Source organism: Propithecus coquereli, unplaced genomic scaffold (assembly GCF_000956105.1).
Source record: "Propithecus coquereli isolate 6110/MARCELLA unplaced genomic scaffold, Pcoq_1.0 Scaffold79, whole genome shotgun sequence".
NCBI classification, from domain to species: Eukaryota; Metazoa; Chordata; class Mammalia; order Primates; family Indriidae; genus Propithecus; species Propithecus coquereli.
Window position 1 is genome coordinate 6,208,190 of NW_012154062.1, and position 26,435 is coordinate 6,234,624.

At 39.6% G+C, this 26,435-nt stretch overlaps 1 protein-coding gene across 1 annotated transcript in view; it reads left to right on the plus strand.

The window, feature by feature from the left end:
• ADAM7 (ADAM metallopeptidase domain 7) overlaps nucleotides 1–15,562 on the plus strand; it is a 194,051-nt gene extending 178,489 nt beyond the window's left edge. The window contains exon 19 of the mRNA XM_012662921.1: nucleotides 15,405–15,562. Within this exon, the coding sequence (XP_012518375.1) occupies nucleotides 15,405–15,562 (158 nt within the window). The remainder of the gene's footprint in view (nucleotides 1–15,404) is intronic.
• Nucleotides 15,563–26,435: the final 10,873 nt, after the last annotated feature.

Genomic DNA, 26,435 nt, shown 5'->3' on the forward strand with positions numbered 1-26,435 from the left:
TCAGGCTGGTTTCGAACTCCTGAGCTCAAACAATCCGCCCACCTCGGCCTCCCAGAGTGACAAACATGAAATTTAAACTTCCAAGTTGCTTCATCAGCCTTCCCTAGTTTTGAATCTGATTGCTATGTCCTTTTCTCTTCATTTATCCTTGTGATTAACCCTTCTTCTGTTGTAAAGCTCATCCAACTTAAATGTTGCTTTCCTCTCAAATAGAAATAATGTTTCTTTCCTCTGTGCTCCCACAAAATTTGTACATTCCTCTAATTATAGCTCTTTCCACAATAGATCATAATTTTGGTTTGCCTCTTTCTTTCCCTACTGAACATGAAATTTTCTTTTACTGCAGAAACTGTGACTTTGTGTTCCCAATGCCTAGAGCAGAGGAACAGAGGAAGGTGGGAGGGAGGGAGTAGGTAGGAAGGGGGAAAGAAAGGAAGGAATGGATTCTTCTCTTCTCCATATTAAACACTGTCATTATTTAATAGACATAGTATCCAGGAGTCCTCTCCATTTAGATAGAAGAGAATAAAATAAGGGATGAGGCAAAAGAGTTTTGAGGATACTTTGAAACTGCTTGGACAAGGGAAAGAAAGCCAGCTCCTTCTCTCCTCCACTCTTGTCCAAAGGAGATACTTAGCTGATTAAAACAGGAGCTGGTTCACTTCCAAAAGGCTGCATCACTCTCTATTTATTAACTTTCCTGCTGTCTACAGATGGAGGTATGCAGACATCTCACTTGCTCAAATACCTCATGGCCTGGAGTCAGACATCAACTGCAATTAATTTTGCCCTTTTGCTGACTACAGCTAAGATCCCCTGCCCTTCACCTGTCTTGCCGTTTTCTTCTTATTTGCAACTTTCACCGACTTGATCGACAAAAATCATGCAATATAGCCTTAAATTTCCATTTTCTCTGGACTCACAAGCATCATCTGTTCTCCAAACAAAAATTCTGGCAACTCCTACTTCTAAACATCTTAACCCATGGTGCTGGGAAATTACTGTATTTGATTTCTTCTTCCTCTAAAACATGGGCAGCTGTGCTATCCCGCAGCTGCCTCACCCAGGATGCTATTTGTGCATCTTCTTAATGTGCTCCCGATTTTCCCTGTGGCTGTATATTTAAGCAACATTTTCTATTTTGAGAGTTTTTTCAGCTGGGCCAAAGGTTTGTTTAACTTTCCTATAAATGTCATCTCAGTGCTTGAGATGGATTAGTTTGGAGGCACGCAGAGCCATTACCATTACCAGACTGACCCAAGAGACCCCAGATCCTAGCAACGGAGCCCATGTCATGGAGCTGGCAATACATCGCCTCTATGCATTTTAAATAATGAAATGATGAAAGCTATTTAGTACTGCAGTATATTTCATCCATTAATCTAATAGTCTTTTTTAAAGCCAATCCCCTGCTCTGGTCTCCCTGGAATAGAAAAGGCATCTGTACCAACCTGGAATAACGTATTAAAGACTTATAAAAAAAGAGAGGAGTATATTCTCTCTTATATGATTTCCCTTGTTTCTGCTTTTCAGGTCCATTTTTACCATGTATTTTTTTTTTCTATGTATGATTTTTTTTTCCTGGTGTAAATGCCTCGTGAACATGACTTTGAGATGAAGTCCCATGTTACCCTCTTTATCATATTCCATATTACAATAACGAGTTTAAAAACATAGGTTGTAGATTTAGGCAGCCCGACTTCGAAAGCTAGACATGCCACTAAGTGTCTTAGTGAACTTGATCAAGTAACCTAATCTTGCTAAGCCTTAGTTTTCTCATCTGTAAAGTGGGAATGATAATATCTACTTTTCCAGGCACGTGTGATAATTAAGTTAAATAATGAACATGTACAAAGTTTCTGGCTCCGGCAAATATGCAATGCTCTATAATGAAAGCTGCTAATGAAGAATGGATGATTCTGAGATAATTTTAGAACTATCTCTCTTCTCTCCAATTGCTGTTTTAACATCTCTGAGAGTTGTTAGGGAAGGGAGTAGAAAGGATGTGGGACACTGAATATCACAGCAGTTTGATGATCTGGTAATGGTCCACTCTGCAATAATTTATCCCTTCTGGACTGCCTGGGTGTTCCATGCCAGCAGCAGGGCAACTGGGCTGCACCAGGGGGAACTTTGGTGAGGCAGGGACAGGGTGGGGAAGGGAGGCTGGTGAATTGAACAAGTTAGACTTTTTCAATGAGGCTTCTATCCATTTCAGGTTGTTACAGAACATACACCCAAGCTGGGCTAGAGCAGGATGCTGGGTTCCAAATACTTTTTTCTTGGTCGGGGGTGGGGTGGGGGGTAGTAACAAGTTTATTTTTTGCCTTAGTATGAAACTAACCTTAAATGCATGCCAATCTTAGTTTCCTAAATTCATTTTCAGCATATTTGGATCTCTAGAATTTTCATTAAAATAGTCATCAAAGTTCCACCCTCGCCAATATCTATTGCACTTGTTTCTTCAACATCAGATAGTTTCAGAATGTCCTAAAAACAACAAATATAGTTGGAGTTCATTCCCACCTGGTCTTAAACTCACGGGCCAAGGCATGTCAGGTATCTGATACCGGATGCTCCTAGGAGGACTGCATTGGCACCCCAACCTTACTGCACTCTACTTATAACTGTGTTATTTGTGCCTTAATCCTCTGCTAGATGCAATGTGCCTTGAAAGCAGGGTTCGTTTCAAATTTATTTGGCCAGCCTTCACAGTCCCTTCACAATACTGTGGATCTATAGAGTACTACAAGGAGTGTTTGTAAATGAATTTTAATTACTCAGAACCTTGAAGTGAGATGTCAGCCTTACCAAATTTACATACCCTTGTAACCATGTCGGCAATCTCTGCACTACTCAGGGGAAATTGCAGGAGCTATGAGGCTGCACTTGTTTCTTCCATCTAATTTCCTTGCTTCTGCTAACAGCGACAACAGAAAATCCACTTTAACCTCGTCACTAAACATCCTGGCGCCCAGTGCAGTGGAATATATCAATCATGAGCTTTGGGGGCAGACAGGCCAGATCACAAACGGAGCTTTTTGTGAACTTAGGCTAGTGACATAATCATCCAAGCCTTGGCTTCCTCATCTGAAAAATGAGAATTGCAGTAATGCCTTCAGCACAAATTGATAGTATTAAATATGTAAAATACACGCACATAAAAGGCTCGATAAATGTGAGTTAGTTTTCCTTTAACTTTTTAGGGCATTAGCAAAATAGGAAGAAATGTTCAAATTCTCTAGTAATCAGAGGAATGTAAAATAAAACAACCTTTTAGGACCATTATATAGTACCAAATGTTGACAAGGAGTATTTAGACAGGAATCTTGTATACTACCAGGGAGAAAGTAAACAGCGGCCATTTGGGAAAACAGTCTGTCAATCTTTGTAAAATTGAGTTTGCACAGATATGAACAACCTAACATCCCAACGGTGGGAATATATCACAGAGAAATTCTCAAACAAGTCCACAAAGAAACTGAAATGAGAAGAATTATTGCCATGTTGCTTATTATAGTAGAGAATTAAAGATAAGCTGAGTATCCATCACTAAATAAATTGTAGTGAATGCATTCTAAAGAGTTCCATGCAACTGTTAAAAATACGCACAAGTAGTTTATTGTAAGAAAAAGAAAATGACAGGTGTAGTTTATGTAAATGAAGGCACGTATAAAACAGCACTGATATTTTACAAGGGTGCATACAAATTCAAGGCCGTGTATCAAAGACCTGGGAGCGTGTGGCCATGGAGAGGAAACTGGAACAGGCATTTGATGGCCAGGGATGACACATTTAAAGAGGTCCATTATACAGACTGGTAATGATGACAGTATGTCATGAACTAAGGCAGATGGTAAATTCAAACCTGTGCACCTGGAGTCCAAAAAGCAAAACTGAACAGAAAAAAGAATAAACGTGTGTGTTGGGAAGGCGGGAACGTGGTTGCGTGTATAATGTGCACACTGCATATTCGTGAAAATGTTTCTGGGAATATATACAGCAAACTCAATCATGGTGACCCTTGGAAAGAGGAACTGGGGATTAACTGGAAGAGACAGAAGAGGAAATTTTCATCATATACTTTCCATATTTTTAAAATTTTTACCTTATGTCTGTATAGTATCTATTTAAATAATAGTTTAAATTATTTGTTTAAATAGTAGTGGACGGTAACATCCTAGGCCTTCACATTCACTCACCACTCACTGACTCACCCAGAGCAACTTCCAGGCCTGCAAGTTCCATTCGTGGTGTACCATTTTTTATCTTTTATACCATATTTTTTACTGTACCTTTTCTATATTTAGATATGTTTATATGCATAAATACTTATCATTGCGTTACAATTGCCTACAGTATTCAGTATAGTAACAGGCTGTACAGGTTTGTAGCCGATGACCAGTAGGCCAATAGGCCAGGTGGTATAGAGGGCTACACCATCCAGGTTTGTGTAAGTATACTCTATCATGTTTGCACAACAACAAAATCACCTAACGGCACATTTCCCAGAACGTATGCCCATTGTTAAAAAATGCATGACTGTACTTCACGAGCAGTTGTAAGAATTCAAATTTTTCTTGATAACAAGATCCCAGCACTTCCTGAAGGTCACTGGTTACTGTCAACTCAACCTCTACTTCAGCATTTCGAAAATAAATGCAAACACCTATTTTCCCACCAGTGGATTGAAGGTCAACGTCTCGTTCTTGTCAAGCCCTAATCAGAAGATCTCAGCATCGAGAGGTGAAAATTATGACATGCTCGAGTGGCTCTGAGACAGCAGCATGCTGAAGAACCCCTGCAGGTAAGCACAAATTGAACAAGGGGAACAGGTGAAACTTGCCTGTGCTTGTGCTCACCTTGCCCAGCTGTTGAGAATGACCAAGTAGAAAGTCAGTGCTGACCCCGCGTTCTGAAGATTGATAGTGTCAATAACAAGATTATCTCTTGCAAAAATTGTTTTTGCTGAAACAAGCTGTCAAGAATATGCAGAAAGGAAATTCCAGGTACTACATTAGCTGGTAGCTTGAACGTACTCTGTGACCACTTAATTTACCTCTTTGATTATGACCTAAGATGTCAGTTTTTCACTGGCACTCTCTGCGTGACCTTGAGCACTAGTCGTGGACTATCTTTGGGCTCTTGTGAATAGGTGCCGAGATGGAATGGAATCTACTTTCCATTAATATCCCTCAGAGAGAATAAAATAAGATTTGTGCCTCTGACAGATACATAATGCATTATTGTTCTTGGAACCAACTCCCGCCTGGTGCCTTGTAAACGAAGGTGCTCGATCAATGCCCTTGGTTGATTGATTGGCTCACCAAGTGAAAGTGTCCACGTGAAAAATCTACCCTCAGAAATAGGCCCCGTTAAAAAAGATTGAGCAGAAGCACCACTGCTGAAGTGTGCCTACATTCCACTCTTTTAAGACTATCTGCACCCCAAAATCCCTCTCTTCCACCTGTGCACACCATCCTTCCTGACACAATGCTTGTAACTGTGTATTAGTTTCATTTCTCGGGAACTTTGGGAGGTAGATATGTTAATATTTCCCATAATCTAAATTCCCATAATCTAAATCTAATCTAAAAGGAATTGCATGTCGGGAGCTCAAGTCAGCAGAAATCATTTTCTTTGATTAACTTAGAACCGTCCTTTATTACTTAGCAGACAGGAGTCTTGGAAATGATGAGAGGAAAGATTCAGCAAGAATGGGAGTGGAAAATCAGCATTAGGGTTTTGCACATATCATGTGAAAACGACAGTCTCTGTGAAGAGACGGGAGGAGGATGAAATGAGAAATAGAAGCACAGACAGACAAATCCCATTTTACTTTATTAAGATTTAAATGCATTTTAATTTTTGTAAATGTAATATGATTAAAGAACAAAGAACCAGAGGATCACAGGCTGTCTCAAATAGGGTGCATAGTTGGAGACGATGCTATATCATAATTTGAGATATGATTATTTAAATTAGCCTCTTAGCTAGGAGAGAAGAACCATGTTACTGTGAACACGGGCTTGCCAGAAACACACGAGCATGCTCACACCGTTCTCTGGGCCACAGGAGGCACTGGCTGCAGAAATCCGGAGGACTGTTTGAAAGTGGAACAGATGGTTCTTGCCAAAAACTATTGAAACCCTCCAAGATGGGGGCAGGCCCAGAGGCTGACCTTGTAGTGTAGGAGATAAAGAATGGAGTGATGCCATTCAAGTGAGGAGAAAACCCCCAGGCAGCCTGACTTTGATAAATGATTTTGACTGTGATTCCAAAATAACAGGAATGCATTAAGTGAGTGCTGGCAGCATCCAGGGACAAGCAACACTGCACCTGTATTAATCAATCCAGCCCTGGCCCCACTGCAGACATGATTCATAAGCAGTGTGCAGCATCATAGAAAAGCAGCCTGATATCGTGGAAAAGACAATCTGCTAAAAGTCAGGAGCATCAGGAGGTACCTGCAGACCTTATTGTGCACGACGTGCTATTTGCCATAAGATGCTAAATACTTTACCAGCGGAATTTTACTCAATCCTCCCAGCACCCTCTGTAATGGGCAGTGGTGTGTTGAAGCCAGCTTGGACCGGCTTATGAGAGCCTCTCTTTGCTGTTTGCATCTCTTCCCAGGTTGATGTTCAGTGATGTCACACTGGTAGCACAAATAGCCATACTAGGACTATTTGCATCAAAGAAATCAGCAAATGCAACAACGCAGGGCTTTTTATTTTTTTTCCTCTAGAGAACTGATTAACAAACATTTACCAGCACACTATGGGTGATAAGTACCCATAAAGGGTACCCATAAAGGCTATAGCCTTTTTATAAATGAGGACACAGGCTCAGAGAAGTTAGGAAACTTTCCCAAAGCTATGCAGCTAGGTAGTGATGGAGTCCAAACTGAATCTCAAGTCTATCTGGCTCCAAAGCCCATGCCTGCAACCCATATGTGACATATTAGTGCCTCAGAAGATCCCTGGCCCAGTGCCAGCTCAGATGACTTAGAACTCATCTTTAAGCTTCTTTCTCTGAACTCCAGCCTCCTGCTCAGTAAATTGGATGATTTAGATGGAAAAATCACACAGTTAACAGCGGGTTTCATCCAGTTAATCTAGCCTACTGTGGCCATCTCTCACACGAATTCACACTACGTCATTTCAAAACCTCCCAAGAGGAAGAGAGATTCAATGTTGTTGACCTCAGCTAAAATTTTTCCAGCATGACATACACATTCTGACATTCTCAGTGTCTTCTGTTCAAGTTTAGTATCCTTCCTTTCACCGTCCTGTACGTGCACCTTCATCTTTCAGGGCCCGACTCCCTCTCTTCTACCCTGGGAGACAACGTGTGTTTTGATTAGGACAGATGATAAATGCAAGATGTTTCAAGGGTTTACGATACTTTAAAGACAGGTCTAACCCAAGCGAAGGTGGCGCATGCCTGTAATCCCAGCTGCTTGGGAGGCTGAGGCAGTAGGATCACTTGAGCCCAGGAGTTTGAGGTTGCTGTGAGCTAGGCTAACGCCATGGCACTCACTCTAGCCAGGGCAGCAGAGTGAGACTCTGTCTCAAAAAAAAAAAAAAAAAAAAAACTTGTGATAGCTACTGATTAAAAGTCATTCTTTAAATAAAATATTTCAAGGCTATTGCTATTATTTCAAGGATATTATTCCCCTGGCCGAGGAAACCACATTTTGCATTCAAATGCTTTGTTCTTGCTGTCATGGAAACCTTGACGGAAATGAAGGAGAGAAGCCTGTATCCTGGAACCACCACCATCTCCATGGAGTGCTTCATCCCGTTGTGCCTCCTCCCCTCTGGGATCTTAGAGGTTTCTCTAGTTAAAGCGGTCTCTAGAGACAACCTACTGTGACAAGAGCCTAGCAAAAACTGCCATATTTCTGAGTGATAAGCAAGACAAGAATACAGACATAAAGATTTAGAGACATCACCCACCATGTACTATCATTCATTTTCACTACTGTTGACATTCCTTAACACATTTGCATATAACACATAATCAAATGTCTCCACTCAGTGTCCCAGTGCTTGGGAGCTCAGCCCCATGCCGGAGCAGATGAAAGGAGTCTTTAATTCTTGGAAACTTCATTTGCTTCCTGATTCTTTATTCTCTGCCTCCTTTCTTCTTTGTTGTGAATGTTCTGCTTCCCTGATCTAATTTGATTTTCTTCTCTATTTCATCTTATTAGAACAGCATGCATCCTTATTGTCTCAGAATGTACCTTTGCTTACCAGAGCACGCATTAAGTCAATCTGAGTATCTTTCCTCTTAAGGACGTCATTAATAGTTCTTTTTTTCATGTATTATACACATTATTCATGTTCTTCGATTTTGCAACTATACTGAAGCAAACCAAAGAAAACCAAAAAATCATCTGTATCTTCATTACTGCAAAAATTATAACTGCTAATAATGTAGAATATTCTATATTGATTCTGTATTTTTTCCTAACTCAGCATATCTTTAGATCAAAGGTTTAAACCAGTGGTGCTCAACCGGGGGTGATTTTGTTTTACTGATTCTCCCCTTTCCCCTGCCAGGGGATATTTGACAAAGTCTGGAGACAATTTTGGTTGGTACAACTTGGAGGATGATGCCCTTGGCATCTAGTGGGTAGAGGCCATGGGTGCACAGAATGGCCCCCACAAAAAAGAGTTATCCAGCTGAAAATATCTATAGTGTCAAGACTGAGAAATCTTGGTCTAGACAAAACCTGGTACATTCTAGGGTTTCCCAGAACACCAATTGTATTTCCGGTTCCTCTAGTCAAAATTGTGGTTTATTCCTGACTGTCTTCCTCTTGGAGCCCAGCAGTTATTAACCACACATAGAACTGTCAGGCAGTTAGTGAACACACACTAGTGAGTGAAGGACTTGCTTCTTCTCTGTCTCTGCTCCAGTCCTATGTCCCTCTCTAGATCTTCGTAGAACCTACATGTTTTCATTTCCCCTCCCTTAAATGCCCCACCTCTCACTCACTCACTCTCTCTCTCTCATTCATTTTTGTACCCAAGTGCTCCGAATCGATCTTTCCCATCTTTTATTATGGACTTGGTTATTTACTCTTCACATTCTTTGAAGGGTTTGGTCTTTACGACCAATGAACAAAAGGTAGTGGCATCACTAGAGAGGAACCCTAAGGGGACAGGAAAGGCTCCAGAGAGCTCTGGGCTCCTAGGATAACAGAGGAGAAGGAGAAGGCAGTGAGACTGCCAGGAAAGTCAGTGCAGTCCCCCCAGCTAACATAAATCCAGACGTGTAACATGCATAGGTCCTGGGGCCCTGACATACACGTCAGGCACCACAGTGTCAAAAAGACTTCTTCTCCTTCTCAAATGCCTAGAAGGACAAGATCCATACTCCTATATGATCTCTCAAAGCTCGAGGCATTATGGGACTTCCAGAGACATTATGCATATGATAGAGCTTATTTTTGTAAAGGCTGTTTCCTTTTTAATGAAACATTTCTCTTCCATCTTGAATATAAACATTTTAAAGAGTTCTGGATGCTCCATAAACATTGGGTTTTATTGCACAGATGTTTGAGCCAAGTAAAGTCCTCTTCCGCCCTGTTCCCCTGTCCCACTACAAACATCTTGGGTACCAATGGGGTAAGTCTTCACCCAGAATTATGTCTCCAATAATAATGTGTTGAGTAAATAGAATGTGACTATCATGATGACTGACATTCATAGAATTTTATAGGCTGTAAAGCGTTTTTACCCGCTGTTACTTATTTCTCACAATCTGTGAATTGTATAGGCACCTGATTTAACACAAGAATTGATATTCCTCTCTCTGTCACTTGGTATCTATTTGGCCTTTAGGCAAGCCACGTAGCCTCTTTGAACTTGTTTCATCATCTGTAAAATTGGATAATTATTCCCTTTTTACTTGGTGCCAGTGAGATTCAAATAAGAAAATGTGTTAGAGGGAAAGCTTTTTGTCAGCAATAAAGCACGTTGCAGACACAAGCAACTATTTTGAAGATGGGGGAACTGAAGCTTGAAAAGATTGGTAACTCTTTGAATGCTACCCACCTAGTACGTCCTAGATGCAGATCTCTGATGTCAGCATACAGATAGTCCCTGACTTAACAAGGATTCAATTCATGACTTTTCAACCTGACGATGTGTTTATCAGGGTATTAAATTTATTTTCAACTTATGATGAGTTTATCAGGGCATAACTCCATTGTAAGTAAAGAAGCATCTGTATTCTGATACCACATTCAGTACTCATTCCACTTGGTGTTTTCTAAAACTCCTTGCTCTATGTGTTTTTAAAACTTCACAATTTCATAATTTATATTCTACATTCTGCTTAGGTTTTAACACAATGTAATTGATGCCTGATGCAGTGATGGTTGCAAAGTCTGTAGATACTGAATAATACTCTGCCTGCCTCAGTGATTACTTTAACTTAATAATGGAATAGAACACACAGTCCCACCACTTTTATAAGGTAATTCCATACCAAGAGGAAGCATTGCACAGTGGATACAAAGTGGAGTTCTGACATTAGACAATCCCAAGTTTAAAACTAAGCTCTGCCAATTATTAACTGCATGACCTTGAACCAGTCACTCAGTATTAATGAATCTTTAGTTCCATATCTGTAAAATGAGGATAATGACATTTCATAAAATTGCTGTGAGAACTAAAAACATAGGAAAAGACCTGAGTGTTAGGCCTGGCATATTTCATGCACTTAATAGATGTTACCTATTTCTAATTCTTTGGTGCTAAATTTCTCACCCAATGTCTTCTTTTCTGTGTTATTGAGCTAGTTTTATTTCAAGGCAATTTGAAATTATGAAAGAGACAACCATTCCATGTGCTGAGAACAAAAATTTGTTTAGAGCACAGCAGGGAGAAGTAAGAGTGGAAGAAAATTTTCTCTTGCGTTGGTGGCTCAAAGGGATTCATTTCTTTGCAACAAATTTTCCTGAAAAAAACGTGAAGAAGTTGATTTCTTTTATAAGAGCTATAAGTAAATAAATAGAATTCTTCCTTGTAGTCTTGTTCAATATAGACATAGAATATATATATATATATATATATATATATATATATATATATATCAGTTACAGCATGTCCTGATTAAAAACACACTCACCTCTAAGATAGAAAACATTTGTCTTATTCAAAAGCCAAGAGACAGGTGAAAGTTCTTAATGAAGGAATAATTAATAGGGTTTGTTGAATGGGCCAAAAGACTTTTGGAAGAATGACTAAGAGTCTTATTTTTAACTACCAGGGGTAAAAAACAAAAACTAAAAAACTTACACCCATAACTGACCTTAAGTAATTAAAAGGGCCTCCTGCTTAATTCCTTTCTGTCTCTAACTCCCAAGGGCCTCCACCTCCAAGCCCGCAAGGCGAGGGTAGTTTTCTGTTAGAATGCATCTGGGGAAAAAAATGCTTTGTTACTAGATTGTGTCTTCCCTGTCACAGTGTGGTAGCTTGTTTTCATGCCAGGTCTCAGCAAACAGATGAAAAGACAAGCATATTTTGGAAGAGCTGACGCCCCCAGTTATCAAGCCGTAAGCTCTTTCCTCTACTGATCTTTGCACATCATGAGAATAAAGTCAGCCAATGACTCAAAATAAACTTTCCAAACACTCTTTTCTTATAACTGCCCCTGCTGTGGAGCTGTAGTCCTCAGCTACCTGACCTTCTTGTTCAAAGCTTCCAATCAATTCCCCAGCTAAGTGCTGTCTCTCTGGAATCAAGAAGGCTGCTGAAATTTCAAAAATTGACATTTTCGAACACCTGGGTGAGAACCTCCTGGTGAGATAAGACAGAGAAATAATAGAGTGGGATCATCAACATACTGAAAACCTTTAGCATTCAGGAGATGGATACACAATGATTTGAAAGGAATCATAGCTTAATACTGGTGGCCAACATTCTTAGTGCTAATCCAAATATATGGCACATTTTTTTCATTGTGATGTGCCCAGGTGGAGCAAACCTTTTTCAGTCTCCAAAGATTTTATGCTTTTCTGCCTTCATAACCAGAGATAGATCATCCTCAGTTGGGGTTGAGTTGTCTCCTTTTCAAGATAGAAAATCTTGAATGACAAAGTAAATGTTTGTGTAGTTTTGCTATGTCCCAAAAGTCCTAAAGAGAAGTATCTACTTTAGGAAGAAAAAATAGGGTAGGGCCCCAGGAATTTCAATTGCATGAGAATCAAAGGAAACTCTTCATGGAAACAGTGGTCAGAAATTCAAGTTAGACACACACAAGTGTCAGGAGAAATTCTCTCCTGGCTGCATAGCATGTGGAGCGTCTTATTGCAGAGGAAGGGAGAGCAGGCTTGTACCAGCCCCAAATGGGAAACTGGGAAAACTGACCATGTAGCAAGAACATTTCCTTCCTGAAGGGAAAGCAGCACATACATATATAACCAAGTCTGTGGGAAAAAGGAAAAATCAATGTAAGCAAAACTCGACAAGCAAGATGGAGTCTGCTCAAAGAGAATGCAGTGAGGCAGCATCTAGTGGTGAGGCGTGGGCCATTCTCAACAGGTAAAATAAGCCCACTTAAGTCGGGGCAAGGGAGCAGAATCCAGCCCCACAGGAAAGGGCTGCTAAACATAAGAGGAGAAGGCCATGACCCTTCGTCAACTCTCAGACATTCAAAATGAGGCTGGCTTGCCCAAAGGGGACCATGGGAGGGCCATGCATCAGGTAGCTGAGTCAAAGACCGTTCAAGCACACTAGCCCACACCTGGTAGGGTGGATTTATCAGGCAGGTTTTAGCATTCATATAGGCACCAAACTCCAAATTCATCATTAGGTCTATGGCACTAGGAAAGCTAGAAATTAACGTTGGAAAAATGAAGGGAACTGAGCTAATTAGGTTAATTCTAGATAATATTTGTTGGAGAATGGTTTCCAGTTGCACTACCAGGCTTGGTTCTCATTGAACTTGGTGCTGGGTAGGCTTGAATTAGCAGATGCAGAATGCCTTGCTTTCACCATTCTCCCCACCCTCCTCTTTCCCCTTGAAACCATCGCCAGCTTACCACATGGTGGCGTGATTGTCATCATTTTTCACAATTCAGCTGAAGATTTTCCAGACAGGATGACAACTACAGCGTCATCTATAAAATGGGCATAGCATATCTACTTCTCAAAATTGCTGTGAAGATTGCATGCGATAATTCATTTATAGTTTATAATTCTGGTGTCCAATACTGTGTACTCATAATACAGTAGTTATAATAATAATCACAGTGATCTATATTATTATGAAGCATAGCATCTTTCTTCTTTTCCACGCATCAATAAAATGTCCAAAGAAATATAGAAATATAGAGAACTCAGCACCAGCAATGAAAAAATAGAGAAAAACACAATCAAGCAGATAGATTTTTCTGCTCATTGTGTTGTAAACAACTAATTTACAAAATCCATTAGGGAGAAAGTGACACAGTGCCTCAGGTGGTAGAAAGAATATACATTTGTAAAATGTCATGAATGCTCACTCATTTAAAGGAAAAGAAGCCCAAGGCAAATGAAAGCTGTGATTACAAGCCGGGAGCTTTCCACTTAACATCGTTTTCACCGCTGCTGAGCAATAGCCCATGATAGCCATTGTTCCTGCAGATGTGAGGAGGACGTCAGCAGGTGATGAGGCTTCTGATGCAGTCGCTCCTAGAGGAGTCCATCCACAACCACATTGCAATCAAGCCCAGCTACACGGCATAATCCTTGAGGGCATTTAAGAAAAATTGATGCTTGGGTTCTTTTCTCCAGAGATTTTGATTTAATCGGTGCAATCGAGTTTGAGAATCACTGAATCTGAACTGTAGGCCAAGGTGAATTAAAACCTAGAAGCAGAAGACTGGCTCCTGACTCAAAAGCTTCAACCTCACGGAAAAGGATCTCCATGGTTCACCTATGATCTTGGTTTCCTCTCTGCTGCCTTGAGCAGTGGGATTGTTGAATCACCAAATGCAGCCATCCACGGAGCAAGACGTGAGAGGATCTAACAACCCAACAACCTGGCAAGGCACCAATCCAGCCTGAATGTAGTCAGGTACCAAGCCGGGACGGGCGTTTCTAAAGCAAAGAACCAGTGAGCAGAGCAAAGCCGGCAGAGCCTCTGAGAACAGTCTGCATCATCAGTGGAGTGAGAGAACAGTATATGCAACAGGAGAAGAAAATAAGACTATTTTTGGAAAGGAGAAAGAGGCCCTATTGACAGTATTTATTTTGTGCTGTTAATAAAATTTCAAGGCAAAGAGAATTTTGTAAAACGTGTTGAACAGGAATAAGGGGCACTAAAAGGATCAGATATAGCAGAGAAGCTTACAGAGCATGAAAGTGTGGAAATATCTAAGGAAAGGAAGGTGGTTCAGTTTGGTAGGCACACAGAGAATGTGAGAGAATTGCAAGCAACGAGATTAGCAATGTCCTTCACGTAACTGGCATTCCAGGGGTAGAACATAACATTCAAAAACAGTGTCAGAAACAGAAATTAAACATTTTTATTTCTCTTACCTATAAAATTTTTAGCATAACTAATTCTAAACTTGCTATACAAACTAATTAGGATTATGAAAACAATCACCAAGTAAACACCGAGTTAAAAAAATATGCTCTACTGTATTTCCAGTACTTTCTTATGTATAATTCCCAAAAGTAGCATATGGTTCTCCTCTGAATATTTACATGAAAAAGTAAAATCCTACCAAAAAATACATATCCCAAGCCAGCAAGAAAGAGAGAGAGAGAGAGAAAGGGGGTGGGAGGGAGAGAAAGAGAGAAATCTAGAAACCAAGAAGCTATCTGAAGAAGAATTTCTGGTTCTTGTCATATTTCACCCTCTTTTGAAAATTGGAAGAAATAATACTGTAGCATCCAAAGCTGGGTAGATGTATTTTCATCGCAGCTTCATTTGTTTTAACAGCAAAGCCAGAGCAAAGAGACCATAAACCTTGCCACACAGCCCAGATCTTTGGAGGGGTGTGTAAATAGAACCATAAAAATTGCACTGAAAGCTGATGCTTGGCAGCCAGTCAAGATCTCTCCATTTCTGAAATTAAATGGCATGGCTTCACCAAGAATGGGAGATGAGGGGACAATCGAAAGGCTGCTGCATTATTCCTGCAACTATAAGCCAGATGGTTTTAAAAGTCAAATGTTCCACACATGAGTAAGTCACTGCTCTAAATGAATTACTCTGGGCTCTGCAAAATGGAACCTGAGCCCTCCATGCCATTGAGATACGTTCCGCTACACCGTCAATCTTAGGGTAAAATGCTTACCAGCTAATTCAACATCTTAACTAAAGAAAAATTATGGTGACAGAGGCCCTAAAGAGCATGTTTAGAAAAAGCGTAATGTAATCTTTGTCCTGCGCAGGGAAAACAGAATCCCAAACCATGCGTGAAAAAATCATTTCGTTCAGGGAGGTGGAGACCAATCGACCAGTACAGGTGCGTATAAAAGCCACTGCTCCCGGTAGAGCGAAAGCTATGGCAGCAACACAGGTGCAGATGCTAAAGCCAAAGTCTACTTAGTGAAGATAGGGGCCTAGGAGACCCAGGCAATCCTGAGCATCTGATTAAAAGAATCTGGTTGTCACCACTACCGTCCCTGCTGTCCCTGCGCCTGAATCACTGCTTCCATACCTGCTGGGCAGGAGCCCCTGAGCTGACAAAGTCCTTGGCCTCTTGTGGAGCAAAGATCAATGGCCTTTAGTGTGTCACTTTTAGAGCTGTGTCATAGCTGCAAATGGCAAAGGATGAAGAGTTATAGCTCTTGGTATTGCATTCATAAAATAAATGCACACACACACAGGGCCATTTTCCCTAGGAAACAGTCTGGGCACCTGGGTCTAAACGTGGTCAGAGACCACCTCTTCCTGTGTTCCAGCAGGGCGGACACCGCCCTTCTCCAACGGAAGCGGGCAGTCTTGGCTCTTCAGAGTTTTCTACAGGACTCCTTTTCTTTAATGGTTCCAAAAGGTTTGCTATCTCTACCACGGCTGCCACAGTTAGCATTGTTATGGTCAGTGGAGACTGGGTCATGCTTTTCTCCTCCCTCCGATGATAGGGAGCAAGCTTTCTCAAAGCCAGCTCCAGTCCTCCCCACCTGGGAGCCAGGGCTAACAAGAAGTAGAAGATGCCCCGCACCTCTGCCAGCCCCAAGGCCTGCCTCATGTCCCAGCCCACTTTCAGGATGGTTGCCAGCGGGAATGTTCAGTTCCCTCTGGGGAAAACCCACCACCACCTACACAGGGAGAGCCATGCCCTCATGACATCAAAAATCAATCCCAAGATAACAAGACGCATGTTTCTAGGTGAGAGCTATTGGCTTATTGTATCTTATTTATGATCAATTATTTATACTCCAGTAACTACATTTTTTTTTTTTTGAGACAGAGTCTCACTCTGTTGCCCAGGCTAGAGTGAGTGCCGTGGCGTCATCCTTGCTCACAGCAACCTCAAACTCCTGGGCTCAAGCGATCCTCCTGCCGCAGCCTCCCGAGTAGCTGGGACTACAGGCATGCACCACCATGCCCAGCTAATTTTTTTCTATATATTTTTAGGTCCAGTTAATTTCTTTCTATTTTTAGTAGAGACGGGATCTCGCTCTTGCTCAGGCTGGTTTCGAACTCCTGAGCTCAAACAATCCACCCGCCTCGGCCTCCCAGAGAGCTAGGATTACAGGCGTGAGCCACCACGCCCAGCCAGTAACTACATTTTGTCACACATCTCCCCGGAGGCATATGAGAGGGCTTCCTATCCTCTAAATTTAACAAAGGTCCATCTACTGTCTGTTGTGAACAAGGCCCTCTGTGAGATGCTGAGAGATGGGGTTAGAGATCTGTATGAGAAGTATCTCTGCCCTCAAAGTCACATAATGTGGTAAGGAAGAAACTTATGCATGAAAAGACTTAAAATGAACAGAGTACAGTGTTATGGGAAGTAAAGGAAAACATCGGCAAAAATTCACCTTGCAAAAAAGGAAAACCAACTACTAAGTACTTCATACAAAGGCCTTTGAAAGTTAATAGCATCCCAAAAGTGCCTATGTCTCGTTTTTGGTTTTTTTATAGATCAGAAAGAAACTAAAAAGCTTTAATTTTTTTTTCCTCCTTGGGGGTAAGGTTAGGTAGTGGGAGGAAATTTAGGAGGGAAGCTTTGAAAAGCCTTCATAAAAATGCCTTCCACAACTCTCCGTGTACCAGTTGATGCCTCCTCTTTTGACAAAATTTGATTTTAATATGCAGAGGGAATGCAGGCTAATTACACAGTTGAGTTTATGGAAATGGCAGATTGAGAATTACACTTCGACTTGCTGCTAGGGTAAATTCCATCTGATCATTATCGAAGGAGAACAAATAGAGAATTCCCTCACGAGGTTGTAAAGGTCTTTCTTCTTCCATTTCTCCAGGTCTTCTCCATCCTGTTCTTTCTCCTCTACTCTTTAAATTAACACTAAATAAACATGCTTTGACAGTAATAGAAAGACCTTACAGAGTCATTTCACTTTAAATATTTGAATATCTGTGATAGAGATTCTGAATTTTCCACTCACCTTGACTTGTTTGACCTTAACATATCAAAGTGTAGGATACACATGAGAACTAGAAAGTTCCGTGATTGTAAGGATGATTTTTGCTTCCTTTCCTGTGGATCTATCACACTCAAAGGGATCCTTACTGATTGGATTGGTACTTGATGAACAGTGCTTGGGGATTGTTTTATAAAACGAAACCCCAGACTACAGCTGCTCACTGTGGTTTGCCTTAATTGCAGCCGGTAGGGTATGATGCCTCCTCAACTAAAATGGAAGCTTCTCAAAGGTTCCAGAACTTGCATTTATTTTGTGTTCTTTTCAATATGTGGAACAGCATGGGGCACAGTTCTGGCAGACATTTACTAAACGTATTTATTGGCTGAAATGTGTTCCAACAGAGTTGATTTTTTTAATACAAATAACATTTTGGAAGTTTAATTTTATTATATACTTTTAAAGGTATTTTATCTTCATGGGCATGATTTTTTCTTAGCAGATCACAGCATTTGCCTTTAATTTTTTTAAGCCACATTGTCATTCTTCAACATCTACTCTTCTCTCTCCCCAAATATCTAATGATTTATGAACTAACACAATTTCATTTTGAAAAAAAAAATTCTGTCTCTGTTTCTGTCCAAATCCTAGTCTTAAAACAAATGATGCTTTTAGAATATGAATAACCACTACGACCCCTGATTTATTTGTTAGCCTCTCAAGATTTACCTATAACATTTTCTCAAAGAGTACAAGCTCTAAGCCCACAAATCGATTCTATAAAGATGAGAAAATTAATATGAGTGTAAGAAGCTTTATGGATATAAGCTGTGAACTGTGGGGTCATCACTTGAATTCTCTGGATCCATCCAAACATCCTTCTTCCTTTCAGAAGAAGCTTTCTAGAAGCATGGGGCACAAGGGGGAATAGTATACAAAAAAATGAAATCAGAAGCTTCAAAAACTTAACACCTTCAAACTAATATCTCAAGATCTCCGTTAGTACTCACGTGTCACAATCAGAGAATACAAGGGCAGCCCGCAGGCGGTGGAAATGCCAGGAAACAGAGGAAGGTCAGTGTAAAACAGCTAGTCAGAGCCCTGTGGCATCAGTTCAGCAATCAAGTGCGAGAGTAATACGTGTGCCGTTTTCCAGCCTGGAAACCACCAGACAGAAATGCCTGTCACGCTGGAAGTAACTTGGAGAATAGAAGGCTGGTGAAGACGTAGGGACGTCATTAAAAAGTGAAAAAAGCCGGTAGGAATCTTCTTAGGTAAACTTCTCACTCTCGTTGAAAGCTTCAAGGGCAGACTAGCACGGGCCGTATGCACCTGCTCGGATCCAGGTGATTCACTCCTCCCTGACACATTATGGCAAATCGAGGCCTGGCTTCCAGAGAGCAGGGAAGCGCTGACCTTCGATATTTAATTGTCTACTGATAGGACAACTGGATGACTTTGTCTAGTTTGGAAAATACAAAGAAATAGTCGTCTCAGATAACCATGTATGAGCCAGAATCTGGGGGACTCTAATCTTATACGTGACTCTAACTCTGACAATTAGTAAGATATTGAGCTACTGTATTTCACTTTACTAAAAAAATGGGGAGTATATTAATACTCTCACTCTCACCCCTATGCAAGCAGGTGTTTCCTTGCATATAAAGATCATTAGAACAAAGATTTTGACTTCAAGAAAAAAGACTTCCTATGTAAAAAAAAATAAAAATAAAAAGAGTCTTGAAGAGGTTTCTGTTACCAAATTCTAAAGATTCTAGGCCCTAGAAACCAAGACATTAAAAGGAATATATATCAAAAAAAAAAAAAAAAAGGACCATTCTGGGTAAAGTTATTTCTATTCATCTCCATTACTTTGAGAATAATTTGTCAAAGACAAACTAACTGCCAGAGGAGGAAACTTACTGAAAAATCTGTGTTCCCAAAAGCTGTAATATATTCATTTTACCTTAGCTTCCATTTGCCAAAACCATAAATTGCAGAATATCTCCATCAAAGCTAGTGCCAAATTGCAAGTGTCTCCTCTGGCTGTCATCTGGGAGATGGCTGCTATTCGGCTTCCTAGTATGTGTGTGTAAAGAGGGGAATATTTTATGATGGAAGGCACTAAAAAAAAGAGAGAAACAAGTTCTGAGATCTCCTGAGTTGACAGTTTTGATCCCCGTGCTACTCTTCCTTGGAATACGTGTGTGTCCCTGTCCCTACAATAGCAGAACCATCAGCACCACTGTGCCCAGAAGAGGCTCATCTACTCTGGAAGTCACCATGAGCTAATATGAAGGGTCAAGGCTGAGACTTCCAAAACCTGGGCTCCAAGTTGAGTTTTTTTCACCAAGTAGGCTTGTGACTTAGAGCTTGTCACTTCACATTCCAGCTGGATGATCCCAGGAATTTTTCTTTGCACATGGCTCTCAGATATCATAGAAACATACAAGCAAACTGTTGGGGGAGGTCTCAGAGCCCAATTCCAATCCACTTGTACATGATTCTCTTCTAAAACGTTCTGGAAAAGATGGTCTGGGAGCTTATGCTTGAAAGCCTCCATGCCAGAGAACTCAACTCCCAAAACCCAGCCCTGTTGCCCTGTTTGTTTGGTTTGGTCATGAAGGAACTTTGTAAGAAGTAGAGTTACCAGAAAGTGCATGAGCTTTGGTGTTAGTGAAACTTGGGTTTGATTCCTAACCTTGAACTAATTATTTGTCCTCACTTTTGTCTACAAAACAGAAGGCTATTATCACCTTTTATGTGTTAGATTTGATAATAATTACATGGGCTAAGCGTTCAGTAAAACACCCTTTCTCTTCAGTTTGCTCTAACTGTAGGCAGGATGACTTTGAATGATGCTCGCAGTAGCTAATTTACAATAAATCTAGGGTTTTTGAAGTTTCCCCCAGGACACTAAAGATGCTGGCCATGGCCTTTGGGAATATCAAAGTATGAGACAAAGCCATAGAACAAGAAGTCAGAGACTTCTCAACTGCTGCAAAATTTTTCAGCAACAAGCTCTTATTTCTAGTACATTTCTTCTACATCACCCACTTCCACCCCTGCATACAAATGTGAATAGTTACCTAATTTTTCTATCAGTGAAAGAATATGAGGACAACTTGAAATGATATTGTGGGGTATGGAGCTTATAAAATCTTAGAGAAAACTTGTCTCAGAGTCAGCTGTGGCCAACCCATTACCTAACTCCCAGATAGGCCTGTAAAGTCTACTCTGAGACTTCATTACAGTGGACACAAAAAAGTGTCAGTTCTCTTAACTCCAATTCTTGGGAAGTGTTTTTATGTTCTTTTTAATTTTTGACCAAATGGATTCATTCACACGGTTTGAAAAATCAAATGAAGTAGAGAGATAGAAATAAAAAACAAATTCCCTAAGCTCTAGTTTTTCTTATCGGGGTAACACTAACTTTTAAAAATATTTCTAAAAATCATAGTTCTAATGATTATCACCCTTTAAATAATTTTCTATTCCACTGTATTTCTTGATTCATTAATTTTAAATGGCATCTGTAGACTTCCTATTCTGACATGAGATTTAATTCTCTTATATCATCCCAGCCCTCCCCTATCACCCCTGCCAGTATGAGTCCTTGCCTACTTTTTGTTTTTCTTTCAATTAGTTTTGTAACTTTAAATAAATGCTCACCATTATATTTCTTTTTATAATGACTATAGGAAATATCACTTGCCTTTTAAATTGTCAAGGTCGATAATATTCCCTTTCCTTTCGGAGGCCATAACTGTCTCTTGTGTTTTATCTATAGTTTGAGTATAAAAGCAGAAAGTGAATCATGTTTTGTTTGTTATGCCTCTGCCAACTACCATCCATTGCAGGGCTAAGTAGTTGTTGATGATTGATTTTGCTTTCTCATGTAGCTTTTGGATGTTTGTGAAGTTTCTAATTGGCTTCTCATTTCCTTATGTTGCCTTTAATACATTTTTAAGTAGTTCTGCCTTCTCAAGGATAATATCAAATCTAGGAAATATCATTTTTGCTAGATGCCTCCATTCTGTTCCTTTTGTCTGACTGCTGTCCCCAGGCCTGCCGCAAAGCTGCATCCTAGAACTCCTGCTTCTCTGGGTCACTCTGGGACCACCTCTTTGCTGTACACGTCTTCCACATTCTTGGTCACTCTCCTCGTTTTGCTAAAGCAAATTCTCAAGTAACGGCCTAAGAAAATTTGTCTAGGTGTAAAACCTTAGCTTCTGTAAATGTCTTTATCCTTTATTCATTCAGACTGTTTGGCTTGGCATAAAAATAAATATCTTTGAACATAATTTTCCCTCAGAATTTTTGAAACCATGTCTCCATTTCCTTTTAAGCATCTAGTATTGTGGATATGAACTTAATATTAGTTTGATTCTCATTTCTTTGTATGTGACCTGGTTTTGCTCTCTGGAATCTCATAGAACCTTTCATTGACTTTGGCATTCTACAAGTTCACAGTCATTTATCTAGATTTAGGCGTTTTTGCAATTTATTGTGCTCTATGTACCCCGCTGGGCTCTTTCAATCTGAAGGCACTTATCCTTTAGCTCTTAAAATTTCTCTTTTAGTATTTTTTCAGTAATGTCCTTCTATCTATTTTCTCTGTATCTCCTCTTAGTCAAATGTTTACTTCCAATTTCAGTCCTCTGTGTCTCTCATATTTATCTTTTCTACTTGTCTTTTTTCACTAGCTAGTAAAATTTTCCTCAAACTTACATTCCAACTGTATAACTGAAATTTATATATTTTTACTTATATTTTTAATTTCCAAATACTAATTCTTATCCTCTAACTTACTAGTGTTTCAAGGCTCCTCTGATCTTATTTGCAAAGATAATATTTTCTTAAATCTCTGTGAGCACACTAAGTTATTTTACAGATCATTTCTATACCCTGAGTAATTTTTGTTGGAGTCATTTTCCTATCAGTTTTTCTTCACTTTTTTATTGCAATGTTGCAAACTTGCCTCATGCTGACTGGTTGATCTGTGTATGCAGGCAAAGAATCCATCATCCGGCTTCACTTTAGAGTCAAGGGACAGGTGGCTGGGGAACTCCTAAGTGCCAGAATGCAAAAGTCTTCATTAAGTAGGGCCATAATTCATATGGACTTCCCCGATTGTTGCAAGATAGGCTATTCAATTTCTTCAGACTAAAACCTTCCTTTCTTAGCTTTTAGTTTTGCATAGGGAATAAATACTTGGATGTCTAATACGCTGCACATGAAATGGGGAAGCAGTAAGGAAAAACAATTGTTTTATATGAAGATACCCAGATATATAATCTTACATAAGTCCAACATCTCATTCTTGCCCTTCCTCATACTTGATATATTTGGATCCAGAGGCTCTCTCTAAAGCAGTGATTCTCAACTTTTACTCTACATTAGAATCATCTGGAGGGCTTATTAAAATACAGATTACCGGGACTCATCCACAGAGTTTCTGATTCAGTAAAACTGGGGTAGGGCCTGAGAGTATTTCTAGCAAGTACTCAGGTGACAATGATGGTGCCGGTCTAGGAACCTCACTTCTCCGGTTCTGCAAGGGAAATCTGCTCCTACGTCAGCTGACCCCATCAACCCCACGTATTTCAGAGCCAGATTTCCTTCACTCTGTCTCATTAGCCATCTGTCCTCTACTTTCTTTCCATTTTCACAAAGTGGCTGAAATCTCTTTTCTACTAATGATCCACCACCCAAACCCCATCCATGTTAGAAGTGATACTTTGTTTTGTCTTGTTTTTGTTTGATTGTTTTAATTCTTTACTATCACTTTCATAACTTTTAGGGAAAGAGAAAATATTAAAATATGTGATCAACCTGCCTTGCTGAGCCAAAGGCATACACTTATATTTCGATGCATCAGTATGTTCCTGGCACTGACATGTCTTTCTTCTAGCTCATTCCCATATGTGTCCATAACTCTCAAGTTAAATTTTTAAAAAATTGATTCTAGTTATAAAAGTTTTAGATGTCTGACAGTATAGAAAAGGAGATATTTGATGAATAGGAGATATTTAAGTAACTCAAAAATAGAATGTAGTATAAATGGGCCAGCTGTTTACCAAGACCAATTTCTCTTCTTTTGGAACACCTAGAAAGTCTACATGTTATTGGTTCTGGATGATGGGCTGTGAATGGAAATGATGTGTGCCATCTCTGGGCCAATGTGGTTATGAAGTAGATGCACCTTCTTTATTTCTGCTCCCATCTGCCAGCTTAGTGCACAGGCTTCTGAGGCCCTGGAGGAGAGTCAGAGCCGCAGGATGGAAAGAGACTGGGTCCTTGAATGACTGACCTCAAGGAAGAACATCAATCAGAACAACTTTATCGGACTGCTTTTTATGTCCTAGGCCACAGAAATCTTAGACTTAACATCAAACTGCTTTACCTTAATTAATAAATTAAGTGAAAAAAAGGTCCTTCTTGAGTCAATAAATATGTTTGGGATAAATTAACTTTGCATTGGGTATAGTTTCCAGGACTTCTCTTTTATGAAAGCTACAGATCTACATAGACTTTCACTACAGCAGTGTATTAAATCATTTTTAGCTGACATATTGCTTAAAATTTATTCGTATAAATCTAAAGAAAATGTTCTTGTTTCATCTGTACTTTAATAAATAAAATCTAACATTTAATTATAATGAGTCGAATGAGATAATAAATAGAAAAGTGCTTTCCAAAAATGATGTTTTCATCATTCAAGTGCCGCATAATAATTAACTTTTCTTAGGAGCAAGGGTGAATTAGTGACAATTCTAAATTGTTCTTTGTATTGATTTGTTAATTGATCTTGTAAATTTTAGATTCTTTCCCATGAGGCATCTGATTCAAAGCTATCGCTATCAGAGATCTTAAATTAGCTTCCTCAGCTCAATTCATAAGTTAGTGCCACTGCATTGTTGCAAGAAGCCTAATTTTTTGCATTACTCAACTTTTAAAACACCAGAAGTTTTAATTAAACATCATCGGTGCTTTTAACCTTTGGAAACTCTGAGGATCCAACTGCAGTATGTCATAAGTCATCAAATGTGACTGAGAATCCTTAAGGCCAAATGAAGCTAATCAGGCATATTCCCATTTTGATAATTGAATCACTGGCTTCATTCCACATATCTAGACTTGCCTCTCAAAAGTGTGAGTTGTTATCCTCTAGTCCTAAGCTTCAATATTAAGATCTTCCCTACAAAGAACTAGAAGAGAGAAAGAGAATTTGAGAGCCCTTCAGTTCTTCAATAGGGCATTTTAAAAAATCTCAGGTTTCTACATTCTACCTCACAAATACATATTAAGCACATATTACATATCACATTATTCTTGATAATAATATTATATTCAAAAATAGTTAACAGCAATAGGTAACAAGTTATGCTGAAATGATATAACCAAGTTCTATTAGAGTCTGGAGGAAGCAAAGATCACTTCTACTTTCAGTTTTCTCAAGACCTTTCTTGAAAGGATGAGATCTCAGCTAAACTCAAAGACCCATGGTATTTCAACAGGCAGTGAGGAGCAGGAAGTATATTTCAGGGGAATAGAATATGACCATAGAAAGCCCAAAGAAATTTAAGAGCCATTGAGAGGTCAATGTGAATTGAGTGTGAGATTCAGGAGTCGGAGAATGGGGAAGAAGGATAGAAAAGATATTCTAAATTCCAAGCTAATCTGGAAGGTCATGAGCTTTGAAGACAGGCATCCTTGAGTCTGGTTTCTACTCCTACAGCATCAAGCTACATGACCTTGAGCAATTATTTAATCCCTCAGAGCTTCCCTTCTGCATTGATAAAATGGGGATGATTGACCTAAATTGCTGGTCTGTGAATGGCTGAATGTGAAGGTGAAATAAAGTAATACATGTAAAACCCCTAACAAAATGCTGCTTCAACAGTGTGAGTACTTTCTTCCCCTAATACTTCTATTATTCATGTTAATTAGTGATGTATTGGTATTAATATATATGCTTTCTGATCAAAGTTATGATCTGGTATTATGAGCTAAGAGAAATGCCCAGGGCCAACCAGTCAGTTCCTTTGGGCAGTTGAGGATAAAAAAGATAAAGAATTCTGTATTAACTGAAAATATTTATTCAGCTCAAAGCACATGTGAGCCAACCTCTCATCTCTATCTCTAGAAAGAACTGGACAAAAACCAATAAATCCTATTCCCATTTGATACCCAAGCCTTAAAGATAAGAACTATATAATTCAAGAGAAATAACTTATAGAGAAACATTAGAAAACCTGCTACAAATTAGCTGCATAATTTTCTAGACTGCATTTTTTCATCAAAAAGATAAATAAATTTGCCCTACCTAGCTTCCATGATTATAAGAACTAAAATATTATAACATTAAGTGAAAAATGCCTTGAAAGTTACATATACTATATTGAAAAACCAATGGGTCCATTGAGTCACAATGTATGGTACTGAACATTCACTCAGAGGCGTTCTATACAGCCATCGTTAGAGGTAGCCCTCTTCGCACTGTACTTCCAACAATTTACATGGACACACTGCTCAGAATCTTTTTTGGCATCGCACAGTAGCTCCAGACATATGTCTCTGTGATAGACACAATCTCTTTCACGTAGTTTCTTCGTGAAAGTTGTTCAGAAATCTGTTCGCCTCTATTAACAGGTTGTAGGACAGCATTTGCAGGTTTGTCTAGTCACTAAGATCACACGGAAAGCAAAGTAATATAATGGGCAACGCACAGTCTCTAGAGTTAAGCAGCATGATTTGTGATCTCTGATTGACCAAATGTGTGTCATTGAGCAAGTTATTTAACTTCTCTGAGGACGTCTGTGTGAAAGGGGAAAATATTTTTCTTATGAGCTGTCAAATCTAGCAACGAAT